Raw genomic sequence first — 27,241 nt, forward strand, 5'->3', positions numbered from 1 at the left:
TAGGATGACGGATCACCCGCTCCAAAATATGATGGAAAAAAGTTGCGGCTGAAGTGTCAAACTCATCAAACTTGATAGAGAGTCTGTGGTTTCATTACCCATGCTACATGCTACAAAAGGTAATCCACATAGCTGAGTGATATTATAGTAGTTGCAAGTTTCAAACATCGAGTTGTAAGACAATTAAATACAAATGTGTCACTAACAATCAGTGGCATAGCAGTGAACACTCGGCTTTCACTGCAGTGTAAACAAACATATTGTCATTTGTTAAGTTTGAAGGGGAAGTACATAGTTCATGTCACTGATATTGAATTCAAAAGAGACAGATTTTGTGTATTTTAATTTCCATTGTGATTCATTCTCACTGTTTAAGTATTAGTTATGATTCAAAGGACAGCACCAGTTTAGGTTAAAAATAAAAAATTCAACTAGATATTCTTAATATCATGTTTCCTACTCAAAAGGGGAACACTTTTTTTAATCTTTATTATTTTGTATTGTTTATTCAATTACTGTGTTACTTCTGTTTCAAGAGGCAGAAATAAATAGCAGAATAACATTTCTAGAGATTGTTTGTAATTTTAAACATGAGGAACCTTCTGAAATGAATGAACAAATCATAATCATGATAATTGTGGAACTGCTAATTTCTCTAAGATTATAATCATACCATCAAAATCTGAAATTGTTGGATCCCTATGCTGGATTTATAGTTAATAGACTGAGGTCTCGCGGGTTCCTATGTGTCCCCTCTGCCACTTATGCCTGAAATTAACGCAGACCAGGTAAGTGTTGCCCCTCGCTCCTCAGTCTGTGATAAGTGCAGGCTGGGGTCCAGCTGGCCTCCTCTAAACTAAGTGCAGTTTCTTTTGGGAGTCAAAACATGTTTTTTGGTGGCAATCTTAAGACCTGACCACTTTGTTTTTACCTGAGTGTAAAGAAGTGATTATATTAAGGCCTATAAAAGTTACATACCACGGATGAATAAATGAAGGTCTAAAAGAGAGATGTATAAATTAAATATTCAAACCTCAGCTGGAGTTCAGTTTCACACACCCACGCTGATGACTGCTGCAGTGACCTCATTCCAGACATGGTTTTACTGGCTTCCGTTAATGCCACTTTTCAGGCTGCCAACAACACTATGTTATTTCTCTCTAACTCTGTTGTTATGGTGTTGATACCCAGCTCAGAGAAGTTTCTCTTTTTGACAGTAGTGTGTCCCTCCTTGTCGTAAATTCTGTGTTTGAGGCTAGCTGAACCGTAAATATCCAGGGGCGTGATATGTAAATGAGGATTGTGTTCAGCCGCTACATTCATCATAGCCTGATCATGTATCCCCTGTGACTGGCCCAGATATGCATGTTTTATTGATCACACTTGAACTGTGTTATTAGCAGCTTTCTGCACCTAAATCTGTGCTGGTTTCTAAACCAGATTGATAAATGAGGGGCCAATATGTGTGCGCTGTGTTCTTCTCTATCAGTTGAAAGTGACAGAGAAACCATGTATGCTAGATTTTTTAAAATTCCCTTCCAAGGCTCATTACCCCAAAGATAGTAATTTGAACAATGAAAAGAGCCAATGCTACACATTGTTTTGCAACTGTGATGACTATTCACTCAACCTCTGCTGGTTTCGTATTTGATTTGTTTTTACACCTACAGCCTTGACTACAGGCTTCCTATCTGTCTTCCTCTTTCTCCTGGCTGGCATGGGAATCATGGTCTTTATTCACCTATTTACAGTGTGGATGGATCATTAACCGGCTGAGTAAGGGCAAGGTGAAGAGAGCAGTGTTTGAAACGAAATGCTAGAAGATTTTTTTTTACAAAAGTAAAGAAATCAGATTTTTTCTTTCACACACACAAAAAAGGAACAAAACAACAATAAGGAAACTAATGAGAGGTTTACTAAATATACCTGTGGTGTGATAAGAGGTACACTTACTTTTCTTGGTTTCAGTTTATCCTGTAAATCATATTGCCCAATGCCTTTGTAGCTGACTCCAAGCCACCACGGTAGTCCTTGCTTGTCCTGGATGAAAGAACAAACACAACACCACTTGTTAGAGGTAGTTTTAATGACAAAAAAAAAAAAGTAAAGAAAAAACTAAATAGGCCCATTGCCAAATAAATTACCACTATAAGGCTCACAGCAGCATAAACACATGGAGATCAAATACATTAAAGGCCTTTGATCTGGTCAGAAACCTTCATTAAACTGACAGTAAAGTTAATGGATGCAGTTAAAGCAAGGAAAGTTACAGGAATTCATTATTAGGGGTAACCATGCTAGACTAAACATGCTGCAGTGGTTTCCTGGATTTTTCCTGAAGTCTTTACATGAGTTTATTACCCGGCTCTCTTACTGATCTTCCAGCTGTGTAAGATGCTTGATTCTGATTGGTCAGAACCCCTTGACAACGGTTATTAACTTTCACTAACATGGCTTCGCTAACAAGGCTTTGTGTCAGGTTCTTGCCTCACCCTGTCGGGATTCTATTTCCCATAAATAGGCAAGGCAAGGCAAGGCAAGTTTATTTATAGAGCACCATTCATACATAGAGCAATTCAAAGTGCTTTACAGAGTTAAAAACAAAACAAAAACCAGAACAGTGACAATCAACAAAAATATACAGCAAACAATTCAAACATTAACATTTTATATGCGGCCAGTTATGTTTGATCTACTCTTTCTCTCTCTGTACTTATGTAACTTAACGGACAAAGTAAATAGTCCTGGGTCTTGTTATTTATTTAAATTAGGAGGGATTATTATAAATAATCAGCCCCGTTCACTGCTCTGAAGTCCGTAACTTGCAGAGTCTTACTGTCCCGCCGGACACAGAATCACAACTGGTTTTGTCTCAACTCAAATGAACCTTTAATTATTCGATTCATCTCAGAACTTCTTCTCAAGGATTAAGACTCACACATTGAATCTTTTCTGTGTCAAGTCGCAGCCCGAAGCTGGCTCAGACCTCTTGACACCCCCACAGGGTGCCCGTATGCCCGACACTTAATTGTAGATCCAATATCAGGTTCATTCCATAACGCCATACCTTACAAATACCCAATTTAAAATATGACATTAAACAAAAATAAGCATGAAAACATAAAATATTTTAAAATATAAGATCGAGAAAGAAAGAAAGTAAATTTAGCTACACTTAGTTAAGTAGTTTGTAGTTACAGAAAGAAAAATTAAGGTTTTAAAAATGGGTTTGCATCCATTATTGAGCAGTGTAAGCAGCTACCAACTACCTGCTAACCATACATTATCCCTTCCTACTGTAATGGACTCAGTGTGGTAGCTACAGCTCAGATTTCAACCGGAAGACCTCATGATTTAAGTGTCAAGCAATGTTACGGGAGTTAATGTTGGTTTGATGTGTAGGGTTGCATGCAGAGGGAGATATGAAGATAACATGTAGAAAGAGGCTTGGTTCAAAGGTTAAGTTTCAGAATGACACACAACAACATGTTTACCTTCACTTGGTAATAATGGACTCCATATGTGGGCAAGGATTCCACCAGGGCCAGATATCTTCAGAGAAAGATAAACAGGTTAACAGGAATTCCGACACTGTCACTTGATCACTGTTGATTGTTGGCCTTTGTACAACAGATAGAGTGGAATTTGAGCCACAGTCATTGAGAAGCCAGTCATTTGCAGTAGCACACTCATTGATTTTTTTTCAGGGCCATAGATAGAGAGAGGGACAGTCAATTAATCAGTTCAAGGGTACAAATCATTCAAGCGTGAATCAGGGTTGCCCTGAGTTACAGTGCCGGGAATAACTCAGTTGAGGACTGATACTCTCAAAAGGCTCACTGGCTGCCTACTTTCAGAAACCCTCCTCTAATTAATGGCACACACTGGTATGTGACAGCCATCTCTCTGAACAAAAGGTACAACAGTACAGACTATATAAAGGGGCACATAATGTAGGGAAGGGGTTCCCAAACTTTTCAGACCGTGACCCCCAAATATGGGTGCCAAAGACCCGCGACCCCAACTGTCCTTCAAAGTGATTAAATGTTTCTTTATACTTTATTTAACTTGTCTGCAGAAAATGAGCGTGCATGCTTGTTGCCGTTTCCTGTGCTGTTGTGAGTGGACCTGCTGTGACTGATGCTTTTGTTAAAGGTACAGTGTGTACAAATGGGAACATTTAGCAGTCTGATTCTGGATTGAAAGCTCCCTTGCTCACTCCTAATGTCAGTGAAGCCACGATGGCCTTTGAGGACAAGAAGCTTCTGTGATGCATAAAAACTATCCCTTCTATTTCTATAACTTTTTAACTTCAGAAGCCTCTATGAATACAAATTATTTAGTGAATCTCTTCTTTTTTGTCTTCCAACTGAGGAATTTTGTTCGTTTCTAGTTTGTCCATACTACGGTAGAAGTGTGCCGGTGCAAGATGGCAGCCTCCATTGAAGGGGACCCTAGGCTCATTTAGAGTTAGCAAGAAATAAAACAACTGTTTCATTCAGGTGATAAACTATAATTTAAACATACTCATGAATATTGTATTCCTTTTCTGCCACGTCTGTTCTGCTAAATGCTGCTGATTACTACACACTGTACCTTTAACTATTAACCAAGCCTAACCTCATGAGTCATCTGGCAACAAAAAAAGTCAGAAAACTAAAGAAAAAAAGTTAATTTTCAAATGTAACTACTATTTTTGTCAATATATTTTCCAATGATGGGTAAAATATGCAGTTTAAGATTAATTAAAAAACATTCCAGAAGTCATGTCGCAACCCCCACTTTGGGAACCCCTGATATAGAAAATTGAAGCATCAAAGACAATCGTGCACAAGAAACACAAAAGCTGACTGGCTCAACCCAGTTTGAACAACAAAGTACAACAGCTGTTTTTCCACTTACTGCACAATGGCCTTTCCTCTGGTCAGCCCCTTCAGTTGCTTGTAATGGTCAATCACTTTGTCCTCACTGTAAATGAACGTTTAATGAATATTACATCAAGTGTTACACATTCCAGCCGCAGGAGGATTATGAGAGGGCCCTTTACTTTGATACACATTCAGTCTGCTCATGCAGAAAATGCAATCTGGTGTACTGATGGCTCTTATCTAACTCCCCAGCAAATGCATTAAATGAATCCCATTTACTTCCCACTGTAATCATCCCTTTAATAGCATAGTGAGAAGGCAACACAGCTGAATGGACAGAAAAAGTTAGAGTGAGGCAGAGTAGGCTGAGCTCACCCAGAAACCCAAGACAATTATTTGTGTTTTGATATTAGACTGATGTATCAACTTCAGAGGCTGCAGCGTTCTTAATGGACCATGTAGCAAGAAGAAGAGGGAGGAGGTAAAACAGCAGGATGGATTGACACCATCCAGTGGCTGTCAGCTCCTCACTCTGCTTTCTCAGGTCTGATGGGCAAACTTGATTAATACTATCTTGGCATTTATTAGTCCCCTAATCCAAGGCAAGACTGTCTACCAAGTACAAAGTTTAGTGTTTGCTGCAGAGGACGATCTGTTGTACCGTTGGAACAACAATATCTATAGGGCTTTGTGTGATTATACCTAAACTTTCATTAATTTTTAGGAATGTTTGAGACGACTTACCAGTAATTTAGAGACGGATGCTCCCTTAAAACTCTGGTGGGCAAAACTGGGAGCAGTTTAAGGTCTGATCTTGCAGTCTCCGCACTGAGAAAAAATCAAAAGCAAACTTAAGAACAGAAAAAATACATTTTCACAAAAAAAGTACTCTCTAGCACACCTTCTAGCACACCGTATGTGCTTTTTAGCTGGGAGGGACCATAGACTGTATAAATAATGGACGTAGTCTCTGTGTTGTCACCCATCTGTTCCTGAAGCGCTGTTTTGAAGCCAATCTTTGGCGGGAGCCATATTGGAAATGTTGAACTAATCCTAACTGCTGTCGAGCTAGTGTGAGGTAAAGAGGCGGGCTTTGAGCCTCCTAGCCAACAGCTACAGTGTTCCCGCCTGTCAATCAAGTCAGTCATGTCCTTAAATGGGCAAACTCGTAATCTTAATATCTTCTGAACCGTCGCGCAGACCTAGGTTGTTTTTTGAACCAGGCTGTAAACATGTTTATTTCTGCTGTAAAGATCGTCTTTTCTGAATGGATGTGTATGTGGTTTCCCGTGTTTCTGCAGCCAGCCTCAAGCGGACGCTCGATGAACTGCAGTTTTAACACTTCCACATGGTCTTCACATTTTGAGACCGGAGGTTGCCGCTTGGGAGGGACACATCACAGCACTATATTTACATTGATGTTTGGTAAAAAACAGATTGTACTCCAAGGCACATGGGAATCTTTAAATGTTGCCTACTATATGATTCTGTTATGACTGAGTGAGTGCTCCTGAACAGCTTAAGCTCTAAGTAGAGTACACAATAACTGGCACTGAGTCCAGACACGTGTTGAGAAAACCTTTACGTTTTCACATTGTGGTTTAAATTTCTGTACTGAAGAACAGCATCAGAAGTTTGTGTGTGCTAACCTTTAGAAGAGCTGCAGTTTCTGGATATTGATTTAATCTATTTCATCTACAGTATAAGAGTTATATCGCTTTGCAAGACTAGACTTGAGCTACACTCATGTCTTGCCAGACTTAATTACAAAGGTCTGGCAAGGCATGAGTCTAAAAGCACATGCAGAGCCTTCAGCAGTCCAGGAAGTTGCAATGTTGCGATTCAGCAAATTCACACAGAGTCAACCAATCCCTGCAGTTTTTCTTAAAACCTTGCAACTATGGCCAATTTCAACAATTTTGTTGCAGATTTGACATGTATGCCACCAAACTCCCTTTATGATGTTGAACATACTGATTTGCATTGCTGTGTAAACATCAGAGGACTTTGTTTGACTGTGTCTTTGGAATGCAACATGCTGGAGACCTACTTTGTGTTGCTGTGAAGCAGACAGCTGTGTGGTTCTAATGTGTTCCATGCTTACCAGATGTTCTGTTAAAACTGAGTCAGCACAATCTCAAAGAGTGTTTCAACAGTGAGATAGTGATCTCTGTTTACGACCGGTGCTTTTACAACAGGGAAACACTGGAAAAAGGAGTACACCAGCACATGTTTAATAATCTATCATATAATTTGCACAAATGGATCGCAACAAAGGGCATGTGCTGTGCCAAGTTAGAATCTGGTGTCCATTAACTTCGTGTCCATTTAACTTTTGCACATTTTAACTGGCATCTTGACGCAGAAATCAACTAAAAGGGATGTCAACAGACAATGAGCTTGCTGAGCCAACAGATGGCTTTTATTGGAGCGTCTGTCCCTGTCACTCACAGCTGATGTGCCATGTATTACAAAAACAAAAACACATCTGCAACTTGCATTGTATCTTTTGCAAAAGGCTACCATGAGATCACACATTTAAGGCTGCAAGTAGAGCTGGGCAATATTGCAAAGGTGTTATCACCATAACATTTTTCATATAAGTCGATATCGATAATTATCACAATAAATATGAAATCATTATTTCATTTAAATCTAAAAGGCAGATTTTCTCTCCAGTAAAAGCTGAAGAAACCAGATGGTTTGTTAGCTTGTATTTGGATTTAGTTCTCTGATAAGCTCCTGCATTGCCTCATTTGTGACAATGCTAACTGGAAGCAGGTCTTTTGGGTAAGATCAGATTTTTGTGAAGTTTGAGTTTGTAGTGCAGTGAATGCATCACGGTTATTCAGTGTTCAGTTGTACTACAGCCACGTTGGACATTAAACGTGTTAGAAATGCACAGCAGAAGTTGTCTTTGTGCTCTTCCTTTACCCACATCCTGTAAGTATTGTGTATTAAGTTTATTAAGTTAATAGTTAACGTAGGGTCAGAACAATGTCAGACTAACGACTCTGCGTTGAGCTGGTAGGTTTGGATTTTCCTCCGTGTAACTGTCGCTCGTTTCAGCTGTGTTTACATTCCGCTCCAAGCTTCTTTAAGCCCGCCTACCTCTCACCGTGCGACATGATTGGCTGTTCAATGCTGTCTTTTTCTACTGTTAATATTTGGTGGCAACTAGTGTTTAAGGCACATTAGTGCCCCCTCCCTTTCCAGTTGTTGGGGGGTGTCATTACAGGCATGAATATATCAAATTTTTATTGAACATTTGTTATATTTATATTGAGAAGAATGATATCACGATAATTATCGTTATTGAATTATCGCCCAGCCCTAGCTGTAACTATCACAGAAAATCCAGTGAAGTGTTTGAAAAGGCCATATAATCATTTTTCTAATTTTAAAAACCGTTTCATGCTGCTTTACAAATAAAAAGGTAGAGTTTGTTTCCTTTACATACAGCAGTTAAAGAAAGCGTACTAATGTTATGTATTCATCCAAGTTGTGGTGTTTGAAAACTGTCAAGGTCTGTAAGAGTGAAACATGAGCCACCCCGGCATCATGTAGGAGGCATTGCTCTGCTGTTACTTGCTGGACACACAGAGCTTTGGCTTGGTCGGTCAGTCCACTAGAGACTTGAACAAAAGCCATTCACAAGCACTTGGCAGCCTCTCCTTGTGCTGAGAAGTACAAGCCAGAGTGCTGTTTCAAAACAGTCTGTGGCATCTGACACAAAACTCAGCTGTGTATCTCAGGCTAAACATTAAAAAATCCTCACAACAAGATAAACCAGAGACGTCAACATACAACATAGTATCTGATTGTTTAGGGCAAATAGCTGTTTGACCTTAAGTTGCTTTCCTGAACATCTGTTAAAGTCTTCTGGTTTAAAAACATACTGAAATACAACAGATGCTGACATGAAAGGACAGGAGCATAATGACCCAGTAATGTGAAACAGCTAAAAAACAAGGTTGAGTGGCTGCAAAGGTAGAGGTGCTTGAATCACTCCACGCTGTAGCTCCCTCTCTAAGGTTGACTGGGTTCTGCTGCCACGGCACTTTGCTGCATGTTTCATAGTATACACTTTATTGGGAGCAGGGACTTGGTGTTGTCTGGGTGATCTACTATGCAGCAGCGCTGCTTTGTCAGCAATCTGGAATTCATTACTGTGTCTGTTATCTCCCCACAGCCTGCGGCGTGGGGGCAATTCCTACACCCGGTACAGCCCAGCCCAGTACAGCCTACCTTAGTGGGGAAGAGATAATACCCATATGTCAGCTATTCCACTGGGCTGCAACGTGGTTACTGTAAAGGGAGTACAATGAGAGAGCCTGTTGCCGTGAAAGAACCACTAACTACAGGCTACACCTGCAAATAGAAATGGTGACTGCTGCTGTCCAAGTGTAGAGCGGGTTCAGGAGAGAGGGGAAGCTACAATGTGCTAGCAACTTATGTATACTTATACCATACACATAGTGGTATTCAGACGTCTGTAGCTCACTTCTTTAGTTTCATAACCATTATGAAATTGAAGCAGATGGGTATGATTCAGGACATTAATTTCATTATTTCCCATGTTTTCCGCAATCCCTTTCATCAACCCCCCGCGGAGAGTTTCACATCACTGCACTGAGCTTTCATTATTCCTGTAGCTGGTGAGCAATAGCAACGTTGTTTGAATGAGTATTCAGAGAGCAATGCAATGCATAAGATGCAATCACTGACATAGAAAGGGACTTCCTATACAAGCAGAATCTAAAACTTAATGATTGTGCATTAATTCAATGCACAGCAGGAGTTGGCCAACAGCTCCATAATACCGTGACTACAGTGAGTCCTCCTGACGCCAACTTGTCTACCATTGGACAGACTGTCAGGCTCATCCTTCTTAAGGCAACTGCCTGTAGTGGAAGGAGTACTCCCTAACTCATCCATAGCTAATCTCACTGCTCCAGGGTGCTTTGTTCAAACAGTTCATGGAGGACACATTTCTATCATGCGGTTTATGCAGAATTTAAGTTGTTTTTTCAAAGAACTTACTGCACTGCACGCAATAATTAAAAATACAGCAACATGAAAGCAGAGGGGGGCTGAATAGAAATAAAGTTTAAGGATAACAAATAATTTCTCTAAACATAGAATCTGTACTGTAACTAAATGTTCAGTGTCAGTGGAAATACAAGAGCTCAGTACAGCTCTAACACCCAAACCCTGGCTGATTGTATCATACTTGTTGGCAGGTTGTCTTTTATTGTGCTTTTCAGAGTCAGGACAAAGTACAGCCCATCCCCACACCCACATAAACCCTCTTCAGCCTGCACTCTCACACTCCAGGGTATTAAAGTGAAACAATAATGAAACAAGTCAGCACTAAAGCTGGAATGAATAATAATTTACTTTTACCAGGTCAATGGTGCCTGTAAGTAGAGCTGGGCGATATTGAAAAAGATGTTGTGATGATATCTTTTTTTCATACAAGTCAATATCGACAATTATCACGATAAAAATCTAATCATTATTTCATTTAAATTTAAAGGCAGATTAATGCTCCTGTGTGAAAGTTGAAGAAACCAGACAGTTTGTTAGCTCGTAGGTCTTTTGTGTAAGATGAGATTTTTGTGAAGTATTAGTTTGTAGATTCATATTTTTCTCAGGTTGAGCTTATTTGCATTAATCAGATTTATTTACCCACAGCCTGAAAGTGTATTTAATTAAGTTAATATTTAAGATAGAGTCAGAACAATGTTAGACGAACGACTCTGCTTTGAGCTGGTAGGTTGGAGTTTTCTCTCGTGTCGCTGTCGCTTGTTTCAGCTGTGTTTACATTCCGCTCCAAGCGTCTTTAAGCCCGCCTTCCTCTCACCCTGCGACATGATTGGCTGTTCAATGCAGTCTTCTTCTACTGTATAATGTTGGGAGGCAACTAAGACACATTAAGCCCCTCCCTTTCCAGTGGTTGGGGGGTGTAATTACAGGTTTAATCAAATTTGTATTGAACATTTGTTATATTAATATTGACAAAAATTATATCACGATACTCATCTTTATTGAATTATCGTCCAGCTCTACCTGTAAGTCATTTAGTGTTTCATAAACACAAGCAGACGCAGTTTGAATGTGACTCTTTTTTTCTGCAACAGAACAAAGGGAGTGGTTTGACACTCGGTCCAGCAGTGAGCATTTTTGTTTTGCCATTCAAACAATTCATGAACAAGTCTACGAGTTCTCATAATAGACAGGGAGGCCCTACGAGGCAACGCACTGAGAAAAACACAGGTTGTGCTGCCTTAACCTGTTCATTCACTCAGTCAAGCAGAGCAGTGTTTACTATCACAGCCAAAGACCTTTACTTCCATTTCTGTCATAAAAACATAAACTTATGAGGAAGTGAAGCCACAGATTATAGATAACATTATGATAATGTGTGAGCACTTACAGTAGTTCTGAACAACCTATGCATGTTTGTGTGAAGACCTGTTTGTCAGGATCTGTGTAGAGATGTATCCACAGCATGCAAAAGAGAGCTGGAAGTTGTGTTTAAATCAGTAAAACGTGGATCTTACTTCACAGCATTGTACAAAGGTCAAGTGTTTTGATTTAAGGAAGTGTTTGAGTTATGTGTAGGGTGGCTTGACACAAGGGGTTCAGTTCAATGTCACTAAACACATCACGGTAATTATTAACTGAGGAATGTGAGTTTAGTTGATTATTAACCAACTACAAAAGGTATCACTGATCAAACAACCTCACAAACCACAGAGAGAAACACTTCAATGTTTGGAGTGGGATTCAAAGGGATACATTAGCTCTGTGTGAACCAATACACTTACCCCTCCTATTATCCTTGGGGTCAATTGGACCCCATTCAATATCTAAAGTCTCTTAATTAAAATTTGGCTTCATATATCATGACATTTCCAAATTTAATTGGGACAACTGGAAAAACGTAAAATTAAAATGTTGATATGTTCCAATTTCATGTAAAAAAAAATTACGCATCTGTGTTCCTTGGGGTCAATTTGACCCCAGGCTGTTTTAGCTGTTTATAACATAAGAAATATCAACATTTTACACACATTTGTTGTGATTAATAACTCATACAGCCCCACTCAAAAAAAACCTGAAATATCCCTTTAAAACAAAGATAAGTCACAGATTAACATTTCAGTTATACTGAAATTTTGGAAAACTTATTTTACTGTAGAAAACTTTAGGGAGCTATTTATTAGTTTTCATTGAACTTTATAAGACATGCTGCTGAGCCTGGGAGCTCCCTGCACTATGTGTTAGAATTTTAAAACAAAGATGTCTAATTGTCTATGATAAAAAAAAAAAACTCTAACATGTTACAAATCTGAAAAGCTGTTTAATAAACATATGCTTAAAGGCATTTAAACAAAGTTAAGTGTTGGAGTTTTTATTATTCAAAAATTTTGACAACAATATTTCTCCTTTCACTGCAAATGAATATCGGCTCCAAATATCGATTATCGGCCTTGACTTCTAACAATCGGTATCGGCCCTGAAAAAAACATATCGGTCTATCTCTAAAAGAAATATAAAGTATACCTGACACATAAACCTGGGTAACAATCAGTTTCTGGAGGTTTAAATTGCTGGGGTCCAATTGACCCCAAGGATAAAAGATGTTAGTAAATTTGAGGGTAACAGGAGGGTTAAAGGAGCATGCTTAACTATAAAGAGTATAAAAAGTAAGGCCAATCTAATACAACAAAAATCATTGCAAGGTTTCATGTTATACTTTTGAAAACCTCTTACCTGATGTAATCCCCTTTGGCCTCCTTTAAAAGAAACAAGTATTAAACAAGTTAGTTCAACAATTACAAGCAGAAATTTAAACACTGAGTTTCCCAATATGCTAATGTTAGCTTAGGGCACTATCTGCACATATCACAAGGTAAACACATTTAACTACATTGAGCTTTAGTCCACAAAATATGCCTTTTTTTTTAACTGTGTATAAACATGAGATGGTTTCACTGGACAATATCTGTAAAAAGGTGAGTCTCTTAACGACAAGAGACAACTGTTTTCAAATGTTGTGTATCCGGTCCCTCTTCATTCACATTTGAAGGTGGGTGACATATTACAGGAAGCCTGCGACAAACTCTTTCTTACCTGCAATGCGAATCCGGCTAGTTTGAAAACATTTTCACTTTCCACCTCGATGGTCTCCTGTCGTTAATGCAAAACAGAAATTAGCTTCGGTTTTTCAAATAACACGTCCACACAAAGTGCAGCGGCAGCAGCCTGTTCCAAAGCAGAGACTCCAACACTTGACTTCAGAGTGAGGGAGAGAAACCCTCCCGTCCCGTGCCCCGGTCCCAGCGTTACCGACTGAACCACTACTGCAGAGACACAACAGAGGTTAAATCTGCCCGTGATGTCCGTTTAATACTGTCGCTCTGTGCCTCAGTTATCGATACATTCTCCAGTAAGAGACACTAGGATAGATAAAGACCCCGGTTGAAGGTCCTTCCTTAGGCTACAACCCCCATCGGGATAGTGGTACGGCCCATAAGCAGGTTCAACTGTCTCCCATGGTGACCAATCTGCTGCCCCCGCGAAAAAAACTGCACTGCTGCGTTTGATCACATGGTGCCTTCATGTGTTCCTCGTAATTCGTGTGTATGATACCCACACTTGTCCGTACATTTTAATCTTCCAAAAAAGTTTAAACTCCCCACAATATTATCATTGTTTCCCACACGGATATTTACAAAGTACTTGATGTGTAGTCTTTATTTTAATCATGAAATCGCTCATAGAAAAGTTTTAAGATCACCAGACCGAAAACTTTCATATTGAACTTTGTCATTAATTTTGCGTTTGATTTAAAGCTGCTGTTGGTAGTTGTGATATAAACATCAGTTCTGAGAGATTTTGAATGTCAACAACCCCTCCCCTCTCTGCTCCCGTATCCCCACCCACAAAAGATCGTTGTGCGCTTTCCATGGGGAAGTAGTGGCTTCTCAGCTAATCAGGGCGGCGTAGTGGGGCCGCCAATCAACCAGTCAGGACAGGGGGTCGGGGAGTGGCTCTGATTGGTCCGTCATAACGGGAACAAGGGGAATAATAACGTTGCTTTATACATAGGCATTGGAAAACACAGAGATAAATACATGGGTATTATGACCTTTTCTCCAAACCCAGCAGAAAAAAAGTAACGTATTTGACACCATTCCTACCAACAGTAGCTGTAAGATGAAGCTTCACAATATAAAAGACAAAGAAAATAGCCTAATACATATTTAATATCTATTATTTTTTAACTAGGGCTACTATTTGTTTTTATTGACTGTGTTTTTAAGTTTGTACAGCACTTTGTCCAACTGTGGTTGTTTTAAAATGTGCTATATAAATAAAGTTGGACTTGGCTTGACTAATTTTACCCCGTTGTATCTGGGCCTAAATGATAACTAGAACCTTTAGATTATTGCTAAGTTTTACTACTTTATAAAAAATTGATAACTTAATTTTACTTGCTTGGAAGTGGGTCTTCAACTTTAGTGAAATTTAAGTTTTCACTAACAGCACTTGAAAACAGCATTTTTAAAAAATAATAATAATAACATGAATCCCTGTGTAAGACTTTCATTAATGTAAAGAATGTGGGCATAAAATTCTTCAGATGTATGATTGAGACTTTTACTCATCAAATATAATTAGAGTTTAACAGAAATTCTAGTCAAAATAACAGAACACTGAGTATGGAGTCATGGAAATAACCCAGTGTAGAGTTCAGTAAATATCCTGTGAAATACTTAATTGTCAAGTCTTGTGAAATTGAGACAAAAACAAATAATTGGTCATATAACCAAAGACCCCCTGAGCATAAACTTCTAAATATAAAGAATGACTAGTTAGATAGTTAGATTGGCATCTTCTAATGATGCAATAAATTACATTGTAAATTGTCATGTGTAGTAATGTAGGCAGGCTGGGTATACCTTAAGAAAGGAGATGAAAATGTTCTATAAATCCTTACAAAAACTTACATTAAACACTGAAGATTTAGCATTCAAGAAGAACAGCTCCACCGTTGAGTTGTCCTTCAAGAAGGTGATCCTCTCAATATAAAACCTGCAAAGAGCATTTCTGGTAAGCCTGGTTCATTAAAAATATCGACTTTTATTAATGCATTTTTCCAGTGACTCAGAAGGTTAGAGACTCCATCATGTTCAATAGGCCCATAGTTTGGCATTCATAGCAGTAGTTAAATATCACTGCCACCTGCTGGTGAGGACAAGACATGGAGGCTGTGCAGCTCCTGATACACAGACCTCCCATATATTAGGCCTTATTTAAACATGATTTAGTCAAATATTTGAAACACTGAGACACTGTAGTGTTTGATATTTTCAAAGACAGAGCACTCACCTCACAAGAAACTTGAGTTCCAGAGGCCCAAAGGTCTTGGAGAAATCATGATCAAGGACTTTACGATCCATCTTGAGCCAGTTATTCTGGCCACTGAGCAGAAAAGAAAGAATTAGATTAGAATGTATTTTCTCTGTTTACTCTCTTACAGGTTTCTTTCAGCAAGGTATTGATACCAAATCAAACAATGAGTTAAAAAAAATCCCTCCTTTTTCATCATTAACTAAAGTGTTACATGAAGAAATGTACTTACGTGTCATCTATGAAGGACAATCCAAAGTATTCTTTCTCCTTCAAGTTGAAATGGGATGCAACCAAATCTAACAGCTCAAGGGACAACAGCTTGGGCTGTAAAGTTTATTAAAAAAAAAATGTTAATGTCAACTCAAAAGTCATTCTTCAAAAAATTCTGTAAAAACCATGAAAACTTAAAGCTCCTGTGAGGAGTTTTTCAGTGGTCATGAAATGGACTGAAATGAACAGTGATGCCTCATTATGACCTAGAAAAGCAAACAAAATTATTAGAAAAGGTATTGATCATTTCTGTTTTGTTATTTTAAAGCCTGAAATCGCTGTGAGAGGGTAGGTGTCAAATGAGGTAATTGACAGCATGTCAATAAAAACCCTTTTTCTGCAGTAAATATTCTTAATGAATGAAATAGTTGACTGTTAGTTGAAAGCAGGAGGAGATAACATAATTTATACATATACAGGACAAAATAAGCAAGATCGCTTAGTCCACAGGGGGGCGCCAAAGTCAACACAAACAGAAAGTTCCTCACAGGAGCTTTAAATCAGTTTCACAAGAATAACACAAAAAGTACTGAGTGGAAATTGAGTGAACCCCAATTCTTAAATCAAGATTAAATCAGTACATGGAGAAAATCGGTCAGGAGTAAATCAGGGTGTGTACAGAATAATCTGTGCATTAGGAAGCAAGCAGGATGAGTCAACTACCTGAACCAGCAGCTCCAGCTTCCTGCCATCAAGGAGGTGGATCTGACACAGACGACCCTCCGTCATCTGTGGGAAGAAAAATAACATGAGCTCAACAACTTCTACAAGGCAACACAGTACCTGCAAAAACAGTCTCTCCCTCCACTTTGGTCTCTTCACTAAAAGAAAAGCTCCCACTATCTTAGCCTGTGAGTTAAATGGTGGCTGATCTTTTTGGTGTTGAATAGTGACTCAGTATATGTTTGTCTTTATTCTGAATATAAGTAAGATGCACTATAGGCTAGTTTCTGTTTGGAGGCCATGTTCCAAAACACTCCAGTCATTTGGATATAAAAAATAATACCTGTTTAAAGTATAAAAGGAGAAGAGCAGCAGTGATAATTCAACCATGAATTATTGCAGAAGCACATTGAATCTTACATACTGTATTATCTGAGTTTCTTCTTGCCATTAAATCTCCACACAGATAGGTTTTTCACCCATACTGTATATTCTTTCTCTGCATGAACATTACTAGTCTATAGGAAATCTCTAAAACATCAACACACCATGCTTTTTTTTCTTCTGTTAAGGAAAAAAGCCAAAAGACAATGAAGCCCTGGTGCATGGTTTAATTGAATTCCAAGTCTATTGTTAAAGAAGAATGGGTTTTAGAGCCATTCTGCAGCAGCCAGCAGAACTGCCTTTCAGTGGGGGGGCGAGGTAGATATGATTGTGGTGATAAATAAATATAATGAAAAGTCATATTTTAGCATGTTAAAATCTTGCCGTGATTGTCAAGTTTATATGTGGTACTGTGAAATACTCTTAATTACTTTGTACAAATTCTGACATGTTTATGATATATGAAACAGTTGGTGAAATTTGATCCAAATAACTGCTAGAAATTGATATTATAAAAAATGTAGGATATGTTTTATTAATGTAGTACAGGAGGCTGTAGCAATAAAACCCTGACTGTAATGAATTAAGTATGGTATAATGAATTGCTGATGAATTCAGGAGTCATTTGTGTCATTTCGTTAAAATAAAATGAGTTTCTGTTACAGTAGGACTATCTTGTAGTCAAGCTTAGCACAGCAGCAGAGTCAGAAAAGACTCATGCTGTAATAAAGATGCTATCATATTCCATTGCTCTATGAACTTCATATCTTTATCATCACATAGCTTACAGACATTTAAACAAAGTGCAAACAGCAGATCTTCAGTGCAATAACGTTGTCTATCTGCAGACTGGATGCTGCGTTGCTACAACAAGAATGCAACCCGTACGCCTTTTACTTTGTATGACTTCATTAAAAACTCTTTGTATCCAACTTCTTGGCCTTTGTGGTGGAAAGTGCAGGTCATTCTGACGTCCACTGTGGCCAAAAGGCTGCAAGACACTTTCTAGCATGCTACTAAACCGCAGTCTACAAGGCCATACTGTGTTCTCCACACCACAACAGAGCTGTCATTTCACTTTTATACTGAGTGAGCTTCTTTCCCTCTTTGTGATTTAATGCCCTCAACCTCACTGAGATTTACAGCTCTGTGGATAAAGCTGAACTTCTTAATAAAGTTCTCTTATACTCACATCAACTGTTTCTAACTGGTTTTAGCAGGCGACATCACATCACTCCTGTCCACTGGCGTCTCTCTACTGGCTTCCTGTTTGTTTTAGAATAGATTTTAAGATTTTAATGACCACTTGTAAAGCTAGCCTGGGTCTTGCCCTGAGCAACAATGCAGAAATGCAACACAATATGAGCCATCTTGCAGCCTTAGATCCTCAGGTGAGGCACTTTAGGTCGTTCCAAAGTCGAGGCTTAAATCCAAAGGGGATCGCGCTTTCTCCATCAGAGCCCCTCGACTTTGGATCAACCTCCCAGAGGAGATAGGGCATGCAGATTCAGTGACATATTTTAAGTCTCTTCTTAAGACCCATTTTTACAGACTTTCTTTTATGTGACTTCATCTTTTTAACTGTTTTTTATTTTTGTTTATTATAATTTTTTTCTTTTTATTCATCTAATTAATTGTTTTAATTGTATCTGATTATTTAATGATTTTATTGATTCATTTTTAATTTCGTTCTTAATTTATCCTTTTTCATTTTCCGCTTTCTTTGATGTGATGTTGTCTTCCTCTTAAAAGCTTTTATTTTATTCCTTTAATGCTTTTATTTACTTATCTAATTTTATTTATTCATCTATTTATGTACTTAAAAAAAAACAAAAAACCTCTTCAACAATGGCTCATTTGTCTACTGTCTCACCAATGTCTTCTGTTTAATTTGCATTTATTCTTGTTAATCTTTTGCGTTGTATTGTCTTTGCATTGATAGAATTCCTACACTCCTCTGAGTATGTTGATGGTTTACTATGCCTTCCGAATCCTTCTATGGTTTGCTTGTCAAAGCTCTTTTTAAACATTTGGTTTTTAAAGGTGCCATATAAATCAAGTAATTATAATCAACTTGCTTTCATGATAACTTCAGATTTTCGATATAATGCTCACTATTTCTACTGTGTGATGAGGGCTCCACAGAGGGATATGTTAAAGCTGCTAATATTAGTGGTACAGAGGACGCATGCATCTTTTTTTACTGACAAAAATAAACAAAATAAATAACTGAAGCTCAATTAAATCTTTTTTTTATTTTTCCTGATGGAGAAAATAATTGAGGTGGTAAATAAAACGTGTTTCATCTTTGAATCCAGCATTAATAACAACAACCCTTTCAAGAGTTGTTGTGGCTGTCCACGGCACAATCCTTTCAATGGCCCATCCATCAGCACAGTATTGTTTCAAGGCAGTGACGTCAAAACATTGAAGAATTAACAAAGGCCTTTAGTTCACAGTCTGATTTCAAGCTCACATTCAGCCAGTGAATTCCGGATTCACCCTCAAATCCCTGCATGCTATGTCAAACCCAATGCTTCTCTTTAATAAATCCTTCAGGGGTACACTAAAGTACAACATGAAAAAATCCGGATCTACTGTATGATAACCACAATTGGATTAAAACCAGCAAGCAGTCTTCTCTCGGTCTCCTCTCCAAGAGCTCTCTAAGAACTTAAAGCCTTAATGACACTGTTTTCGCATGACCCCAGCCACCCTGACCCACTTAGGTTGAGCTGGGACCATCCTGCTTTAACTACCCCTACAACTTTCCATCCTTACAGAGTCACCATTTCTAGGAAACATAAAATACTTTCATCTGCTATTGTATGAAGTATTTCTTAATGTATTATAGTGTAGTTTCATATTCCTACACAAGCATTAGTACTTTTTATACTCATTCATTCAAGGCTTGAAACATGGCAGGAGGAAATTTTGAATGTTGCTCCAAGTTTTTTTCAATTGTATTAAGGTATGGACTTTAATAGTTATAAGTGCATAAATCAGTTCCAAGTGGCTTCCCCTTGAACAACATATGTTGATACATCTATAACAACAATGCTTTTAAGTTAAACTTTAAGTGAGTTTTTTGGAAACACTTTGTTACAATTATTGAGCAAATTAAGGCATACAAGATGTTGACATGTAAGTCAATGATGTTATGTTGTATTAATGCTACTTAAAATCACTTAAAGCAGTAATGTGTATACTTCTTTAATCACTGCATAGCTGAAGGAGGAGAAACATTCTAGTGGGTGAGCTGTTAAATAAAGGGGAACTCAGAGGAATGTTTAAAGACTGTCAATGGTTTACTTACATTTAAAGGGTGAAACTGAAATAATTTTTCCATCAAAGTAATCCAAAAGTGCCTATGGTCATTTTGTTTTAGCTATTGCTTTGTATTATTAATGCAAAGTCTGAAGAACTGCATCCGTTTTTTACATTGCAGTATGCTAGTAAGGAACTAAAAGTGAAACCAGAGCACTTTATACAAGGATGTGCGTTAACCATACAGACAGTCCTGTTTGGCTACAAAGCATTTCAAAGACAACTTTGAACATTCTCCTCTTCAGCCAGACGGGGTGATCAAAAAGCTGGTCATGCTGCTTTGTGATGATTGCCATATGTGCTGAACTCTTGTTGGAGACAGGGTGTGTGCCTAACTAAGAAACAGCCTTTGCCTCCTGAAATTCACGCACTCACAAATGCATATATATGCCAACAAGCCAGATGAAAAAAAATGACTTTACTCTAAGAAAAGTTTAAGGAAAAATCGAGGTAACATTAGCCTACAACTTCAATGTGCACCCAAATAATCCACCTGGCACTTTATTGGTGCATCAACATTTGTCGCCCATAAAGCAATCCATAGAACCTGCGACAATTACACTCTTATTTGTTTTTACAAACATTATTGACACTACCTTTGCTTCAGGAGCTGTCATACCTGGTAGCATTTTCCAATTCTGAGCCAAGCTTCAATAAAGCGTCTGCACGGGATCATCCCATTGCTGTACCACCTCCTCAAGGTCTGATGCGCCAGGCTCCATACGAGCTGACTGCTTGATGCCACCAAGTCCTCCATTCCTCGAATGATTTGCAAAGCCATCATAAGGTGCTTTTTCTTCCTGTCAGTCAGGCTCTGCCCCTAATGCTGATGAAACCTCACTTTGTCAGAACCAAGAGAAAGATGGTCTACAGATCCCTTGGTTTTTCTTCACAGCAACAAGCGGTATAGACGATTCACACTTTACGCACACATAGTTTACTATGTCCCTCCAGCTGATGTAATGTCAGTGAGAGTCAGCGCTCTAGAGAGGCTGGAGTGGGGCAGCTTTCCTCAGGCTTGGTTCTGGGCCCCAGTCCAAAACACATGTCTCATTGAGTGCAAGGGGAGGGCAAGACAGAGACACAAGGCCTCTGCTTCAGAGGATCCATCTCCCCTCAATATAAGTGCACTTATATAGAATCACACCATAAATAGAAACAAAGTCTGACTTGCCGATCATCCTCTAAAGCCATAAATACTCTCCTCAGTGACTCACAGCAGCATAGTGGGGAAAGTATGTTAGTTTGGCCCAATCCGTGATGCTCTATTCTCAAATAAAGATGGCAAAATGAAGTCGCTCTCGTATAATTTTGTTTTAATAAGGCAAATGACTTCATCTTCTATTTCAACACTTAATTTCAGCATGTATTTTATTGTCATTGTCTGCAAATGGGTGTGGGAATGCTCGAACACTTTGTCTGGGAGCTATTTCCTGAACATCCACCCATTATATCCTGCAGGAACGCTACAACTTATTAGTCTAGCTGGGATCTACAGTAATGGTGGAAATTAAAGGGATAAACTAAAAATGATACTGCAAGAACAACATAAGAGGGGCTTTGTGTAGGAATGGAAAGAAAGCACAGCCTTATGTCATGTTATGTACATTTCCATTTTACCAGCAAATATCAGGAACAAGATGTACTCCTGACACAGATAGTCTTAAAGGTAAAAAAAGTTATTTCACCAATTTTAACAACTAGTTGGCATCATGGATTCTCAAACAATGGCGAATCCCTTGAAAAGTTAGCTCCCATGGCACCCGTGTCCTCAGTCATGCTACTCGACAAATCAGTTTCGGGCACAAAAATATCCATATATTTGACTAATATAAAAAAAATGTTATCACATTGTGCAATGCACTTCTTTGTTTTTTACTCTAAGGGTTATAATAATAAGACCAAGAGTTAAACAGCACTCTCTGCTGTAAACCTAATGTACCTTAATGTCTTTACAACAGGAAGAGAGTTAGCCTAGATTAGCATAAAGACTAGAAACTGGAGTAAACATCATGGCCCTGTCTTTAGTTTGACTTATAAGTAAACATAGTGTGTTGTGTGCAGTTACTTCTGCAAAAGTATTCACTGAAAAAAACTGCTTTCTCAACCATGACAAAAAAAAGGAACTGGGCAGTTTCAGTTTGTACAATTCTACTACTAATGGAAAGTAAGAAGACTACAGTCAAACTGTTGAGCACAGATGTCTGGATAATACAAACAATACAGCCTGTCTGTTCTGCAGCCCAGTGTAATATCCAAGCGACAACCTCCGGTCTGAAAATATGAAGCCCATGCTGAAGTGTTATAAACTCAGTTCAGCCGCTTGAGGCTGGCTGCAGAAACACTGGAAACCACATACACACCCATTCAAAAAAGGATGATATTAACAGCAATAATAAACATGTTTACAGCCTGGTTCAAAAAACAGCTTTGGCATGAAAGGATCATTTCTCTATTGGCACACACTGTACGTGTGGGGGGGGGGGATTTTTTTCTAACGCGACAATTTAGAAGATATTAAGATTCCAAATTTGCCCATTTAAGGACTTGACTGACATGACGGAACACTGTAGCTGTTGGCTAGGAGGCTCAAAGCCCGCCTCTTTACCTCACACTAGTTCGTCAGAAGCTAGGTTGCGTTCAAAATTTCCAATATGGCTCTCGTCGACGACTGGCTGCAAAACAGCGTTCAGGACCAGACGGGTGATGCCAGGGACACTACGTCCATTAATTATACAGTCTATGGTAATATCAGACCAAAGTACTAGCAGTATCATGCAATATATGTCTACAGTCATATAAAAATAAGCTTGTTGCATTTAAGAACATATCCTTTGATTTGATATTCAAACTGCTCAGTGTGAAACAGCTCACTGAAACTGGTATTATTCTAAATCACAAAGGTTAAAATAGGTTGAAATAAAATCCCAAACTGTCTTTTAGGGAGGGAGCAACTCCAATCACCCTTTATTTGTCAGAAATAATTTTGATGAAGCTAAAGAGATGATTTCTAACTGACCATTTAAAGACCTTTTAGTGTGTTATAACCTTACAAGTTTAAATACCAGGATGCCGTTATCCTGCATTGCAAGAACCGTGCAGATCTATTTTTAGAGGACAGGAGTCATCATCAAAGACTAACACTGGAGGCAAACATGAATCACAAATTGCTAACAGGATAAACTCTATCAGATGTGAGAGGCATCAACTGCCTAGAGGGACCGGATAGTCAGACACATGGTCAGAATAGGCTGCTGTTAATCACACACATGGTGACCATGCAAAAGAGAGCTGCAGATTATTGCCATGTCATGTTAATAAAGGAACGTTTCTGATGCAAAAATGATATTATAATGTTTACTAAATTTGTGCCAGCATTGGTTATGACTTTGACAGAAACAACGAAGTTCTGCAGGAATATACAGTAAACATTCAATTCACAGTTTCTTTTTTTATGCCAGAAAATGCTTAAAAAGATTCAAACATACACTTATGTGTGCAATGTAAAAAGATCAAAATAAAATGCTCAATGTAAGAGGAGGCAGTGTCATAAGTCCATGCATGATTCTTGTAAACACACACATGCCAAATGCCTACAGGAAGCAGATAATCCCAGTTGATTTCCATATTCTACATCGAGGTTTCAGAAAGGTAAAGATGAAGAAAAGGTCACAAAACCTCAGGCAGAATCAATCTATGGAAGACGACCCTCAGAGAGTCAACCCCATGGGAAAGTGTGTATTTACAATCTGGGGTAATTCTGAGAGATGTAAAATAAGGCTCCAGTTCTTTTCTTGCTAGTGTCTCACTTTGTTTAGCATTGGTGCTCTGCAGTTAGCAAACAGAGGTTTATTAGAGGTTGTTGTAAAACACAGCTTTATGCTGCTTGAATTAAAAAAGTGTATAAATGGTTGAAAATCCACAGATTTATTACTATTAGGCTCGCAACACTATTAGCTGAAAGATGCTAAAATACTCTTGAATTAAAAAGTCCAGAAATAATTCTCATTATGTTAGACCATCAACAACATCTATCAACCGCATGCACTCATATGCAGCTTGTTATTATCAAAATATTGATTAAAGCAGCTTCAAGCTCTGTTTATTTATTAATCAATATAAGAAACTCAACATGATTACAGAAAGTCCATTAAAATGCCCATTTTATATTTAAATATTCAAACTGTGAAGCCAAACAATCTACCATTTGAACATTTGATATGTATGAGAAAGGTCAGCTAAATCAATTAAGTGCATTTTTGTGCTATACCATTTTGTAGACAGTAACTACACTACCACAGTACCCCTGTATTCATGGCTGATGTCTCTGGCCTGGCACCATGGCTGTAACACAATGACCTCACACAGCAGTCTGTCATCCTCTCTGATGTAACTATAGTGTCACTCCATTTCCCTAAGCAGGTCATGTGCTGCGCACAACACTATGCTCACTTAAGGGCTTATTCTTTTCAGGCTATTGTGATACCCCCAACCTCTCACCCCAACCCCCTGGTGGAACACAATCAATTGTTGTGCAAATGTAGCAGAGTCACACGCATTACTTTCAGGCTGCAATATGCATTAGAGCCAGCAGATGGAAGAGTTGAGTTTCTCACACATTGCCTATATGTACCAACTACTCTGAGCTGTTAGGTGCATTTGCTGTTTGGAAGAACCAATGTCATATTCTTTCTTTTAACACGAGGACCACATTTAGTTTTTGTTGCCCGGGTTACTTATTTAATGCGAATAAAGAAAGAATAGATTTTACAATGCAGCCCTGAGACTTGCTCTGTCCAAAATATTGAAGTATGAATAGCACTGAATCTGTTGAGAATATAAAGACGGTCAGGTTGGGGGCAGCACTGTGCCAGGACCATCCTTGCCATGTACAGTAAGAGGTAAATTATTTTTTAAACAGGGAAGGCCTTTGAGTGAACACAACAGAGCCTGAGCAGAGCAGAGAAACAGCTGTCAACCACAAGGACCTACAGCTGACAGGCTTTGCCACATACTGAGACTGCAGCTGACAAGATGAATAGAACCCACTCTGTGCGTGTGTCAGACACACTGCATAATGCACACACATACATGAAGGACTTTCCCCCCCAGTTCTAATTTATTTTGCCTCACAAAACCCTACCTGCATACATACTCAATGGGAGGATGCAAGTCATACATCATAAATGAATAGAATGAGTTCATAAAACATGAAAGAGGGCTATATTTGGTAGTGACCAAAGCCTGTCCCATAGAGCTTGTATTTACTGAGTTTCGTACATGAGAATACAGAAAATAAAACCATAAAATACCATGACTTTGTTCTATCGTTTATTTTTTTCTAGTATAAATAAGTGCCAGTAAGCAGGTTGTAGTAATTAATCATGCCAATAGAAGTTTTCACTGCAAATAAATTGCAATACAGAGTAGCTTTGTGTCTGCATTTAAGTGGCACAGTAAAGTCCAGCTTTGTGTGACCTAGCAGGAGGTAAAAAAGAAAAGAAGGCAAGCAATGAGGCAAGGGCCCAAGAGCTTCAGGCTTTCACCATCCACCTATCAGCTTGTCTGCTGTGTCTGGGGATTTGGGGCCGGCTCCTCTGCTGTGTGGGGTGGCGCCTCCAGGGGATCACTGGAGGCCACAGGCCTTGATAAACCAAGCGTCTGCATAAAGCAGATGTTAAGGAGGAGGAGGAGGTCAAGGGGAAAGAGTGTGAGGCAGCAGAGGTTTAGTTGTCAGCAAACGGCCCCGGCTCTGCTGCGACAAATTGTTGCCCTGAGGGACTGTGAAGCACAGATTTGCTCAGACATATCTTAGAAGAAGCGTAAAGAGCCTGTGTCATTAGCTTTCAATATCATAGCCAAGTGATGCAGCCCACGGCTGACATCTCCACAGGCATCTGTATGATACAAAGAGAGTGCTGCAAAAGCATAAATGATAAGGGGTAGGGGACACAAAGAAAATATGTATGAGCCCAGAGGTAGTGAAAAGTGTAAAATTAATTTAACAAGAAATAGAATTATAGTAAATCAATTGGTTTCAGCATTGTATTATTTTTATGCATATAAACAGGATTTTAGAACTAACATGTAAAAGTCAAGAACACATTCAAACACATTTTGTTTCCTGTTTTATTTTACTTCCTGCCCCTGTGTGTTTCCCTGCTTTCTGATTAACCTGATTTGTTTCACCTGTGTCCACACCTCGTGACAGAATAAGAAAGATTGTATTACAAAAGAACAAAAGGTACGAACAAAACTTTAAAAGCAAGGGAGATGTAAAATAAGCTGTTTTATATTAGTACTCATATTACATTGCTGTTGGCAAACTTCAAGATTAAGCTAGTTAGTCTCCCACCCTCCCACGAAAGCATATTGAACCTCTAATTCTGCACTTAAGTAGGGCTATGTATCATGGCTAGACCTATACAAAAAAAACACGTGTGATTTTATTGTAAACCCAACACAGTGTCCAGAATTTTGAGTTTTAGGAAAAGGAACACGCACCATATCCAACTAGCACCACATTTCGACTTCCTGCTCTCCACTGCATGTACCAAACCTCAGGTAGGTCATTAGTTTTGCAGACATCTCTTTATGAACTCAAGTCTTTGCATCTTAGGACCAATCTGCATTTCCTATTTGACTGAGTTAGCTGTTATTTCTTTTGGGAAACTTAATAATAAATGAAAGCATCAACCTCTGTATGTGGTAGATATTAAAGGGAGAAAAGCACAGGAGGAAGTCAGGCGACAGAGCAGGAAAGTCCCAGTCCAGAGTTTGGGTCAAACAAACACAGGATACAAGAGTTGGTGTCCCAGTTAAGACCCAAAGTTGAACAACTTCTGTGCTTTTTTGAACACCTGGCACTTTGACAATATGAACCACTGCATTCAAGTTGGATTACTAATACAACTTCCTAGAACAAGCCTTTTTTATGCTTTTCTCCATAATTTCCACAACACAACATTTTGTTCTTTCAAGTAATTTGTTGTTGTTGTAGACTGTTATTAATTCTAAATAAGAAGAGCAATGCGAGGAACAACCAGATCATACATTCATATCAAATCAGTCTGATTTCATCTCTTACCGTTGACAATGTAGCAAGAGCAATATTTTCTGATAGCATCAGCAAACAATCTGGAAGATATTTTCATTATTACTCGTATTTTACTTGGAGAGTACAGAACTTTAGCTTTGGGGTTCATGTCTGACGGGTAAACAGCAGAGAAAATAATAATAGAGGAGGATTGTGCAGAAACTAGAGAGTTGTTAAAACACACATGAAGCTGAGAGAAAGTGAA

General features: G+C 38.6%; 1 protein-coding gene across 1 annotated transcript in view; it reads right to left on the reverse strand.

Annotated features, from left to right (window-relative positions):
- The window catches only part of frmd4ba (FERM domain containing 4Ba), a 55,482-nt gene that overhangs the window by 16,727 nt on the left and 11,514 nt on the right, over positions 1 to 27,241 (reverse strand). The window contains 10 exon segments of the mRNA XM_034688144.1: positions 1,954 to 2,040; positions 3,495 to 3,552; positions 4,903 to 4,968; positions 5,613 to 5,696; positions 12,651 to 12,673; positions 13,011 to 13,067; positions 14,891 to 14,975; positions 15,273 to 15,365; positions 15,526 to 15,620; positions 16,230 to 16,295. Coding sequence (XP_034544035.1) covers positions 1,954 to 2,040; positions 3,495 to 3,552; positions 4,903 to 4,968; positions 5,613 to 5,696; positions 12,651 to 12,673; positions 13,011 to 13,067; positions 14,891 to 14,975; positions 15,273 to 15,365; positions 15,526 to 15,620; positions 16,230 to 16,295 — 714 coding nt within the window.

The sequence above is a fragment of the Notolabrus celidotus genome, chromosome 1 (assembly GCF_009762535.1).
Source record: "Notolabrus celidotus isolate fNotCel1 chromosome 1, fNotCel1.pri, whole genome shotgun sequence".
NCBI lineage: Eukaryota > Metazoa > Chordata > Actinopteri > Labriformes > Labridae > Notolabrus > Notolabrus celidotus.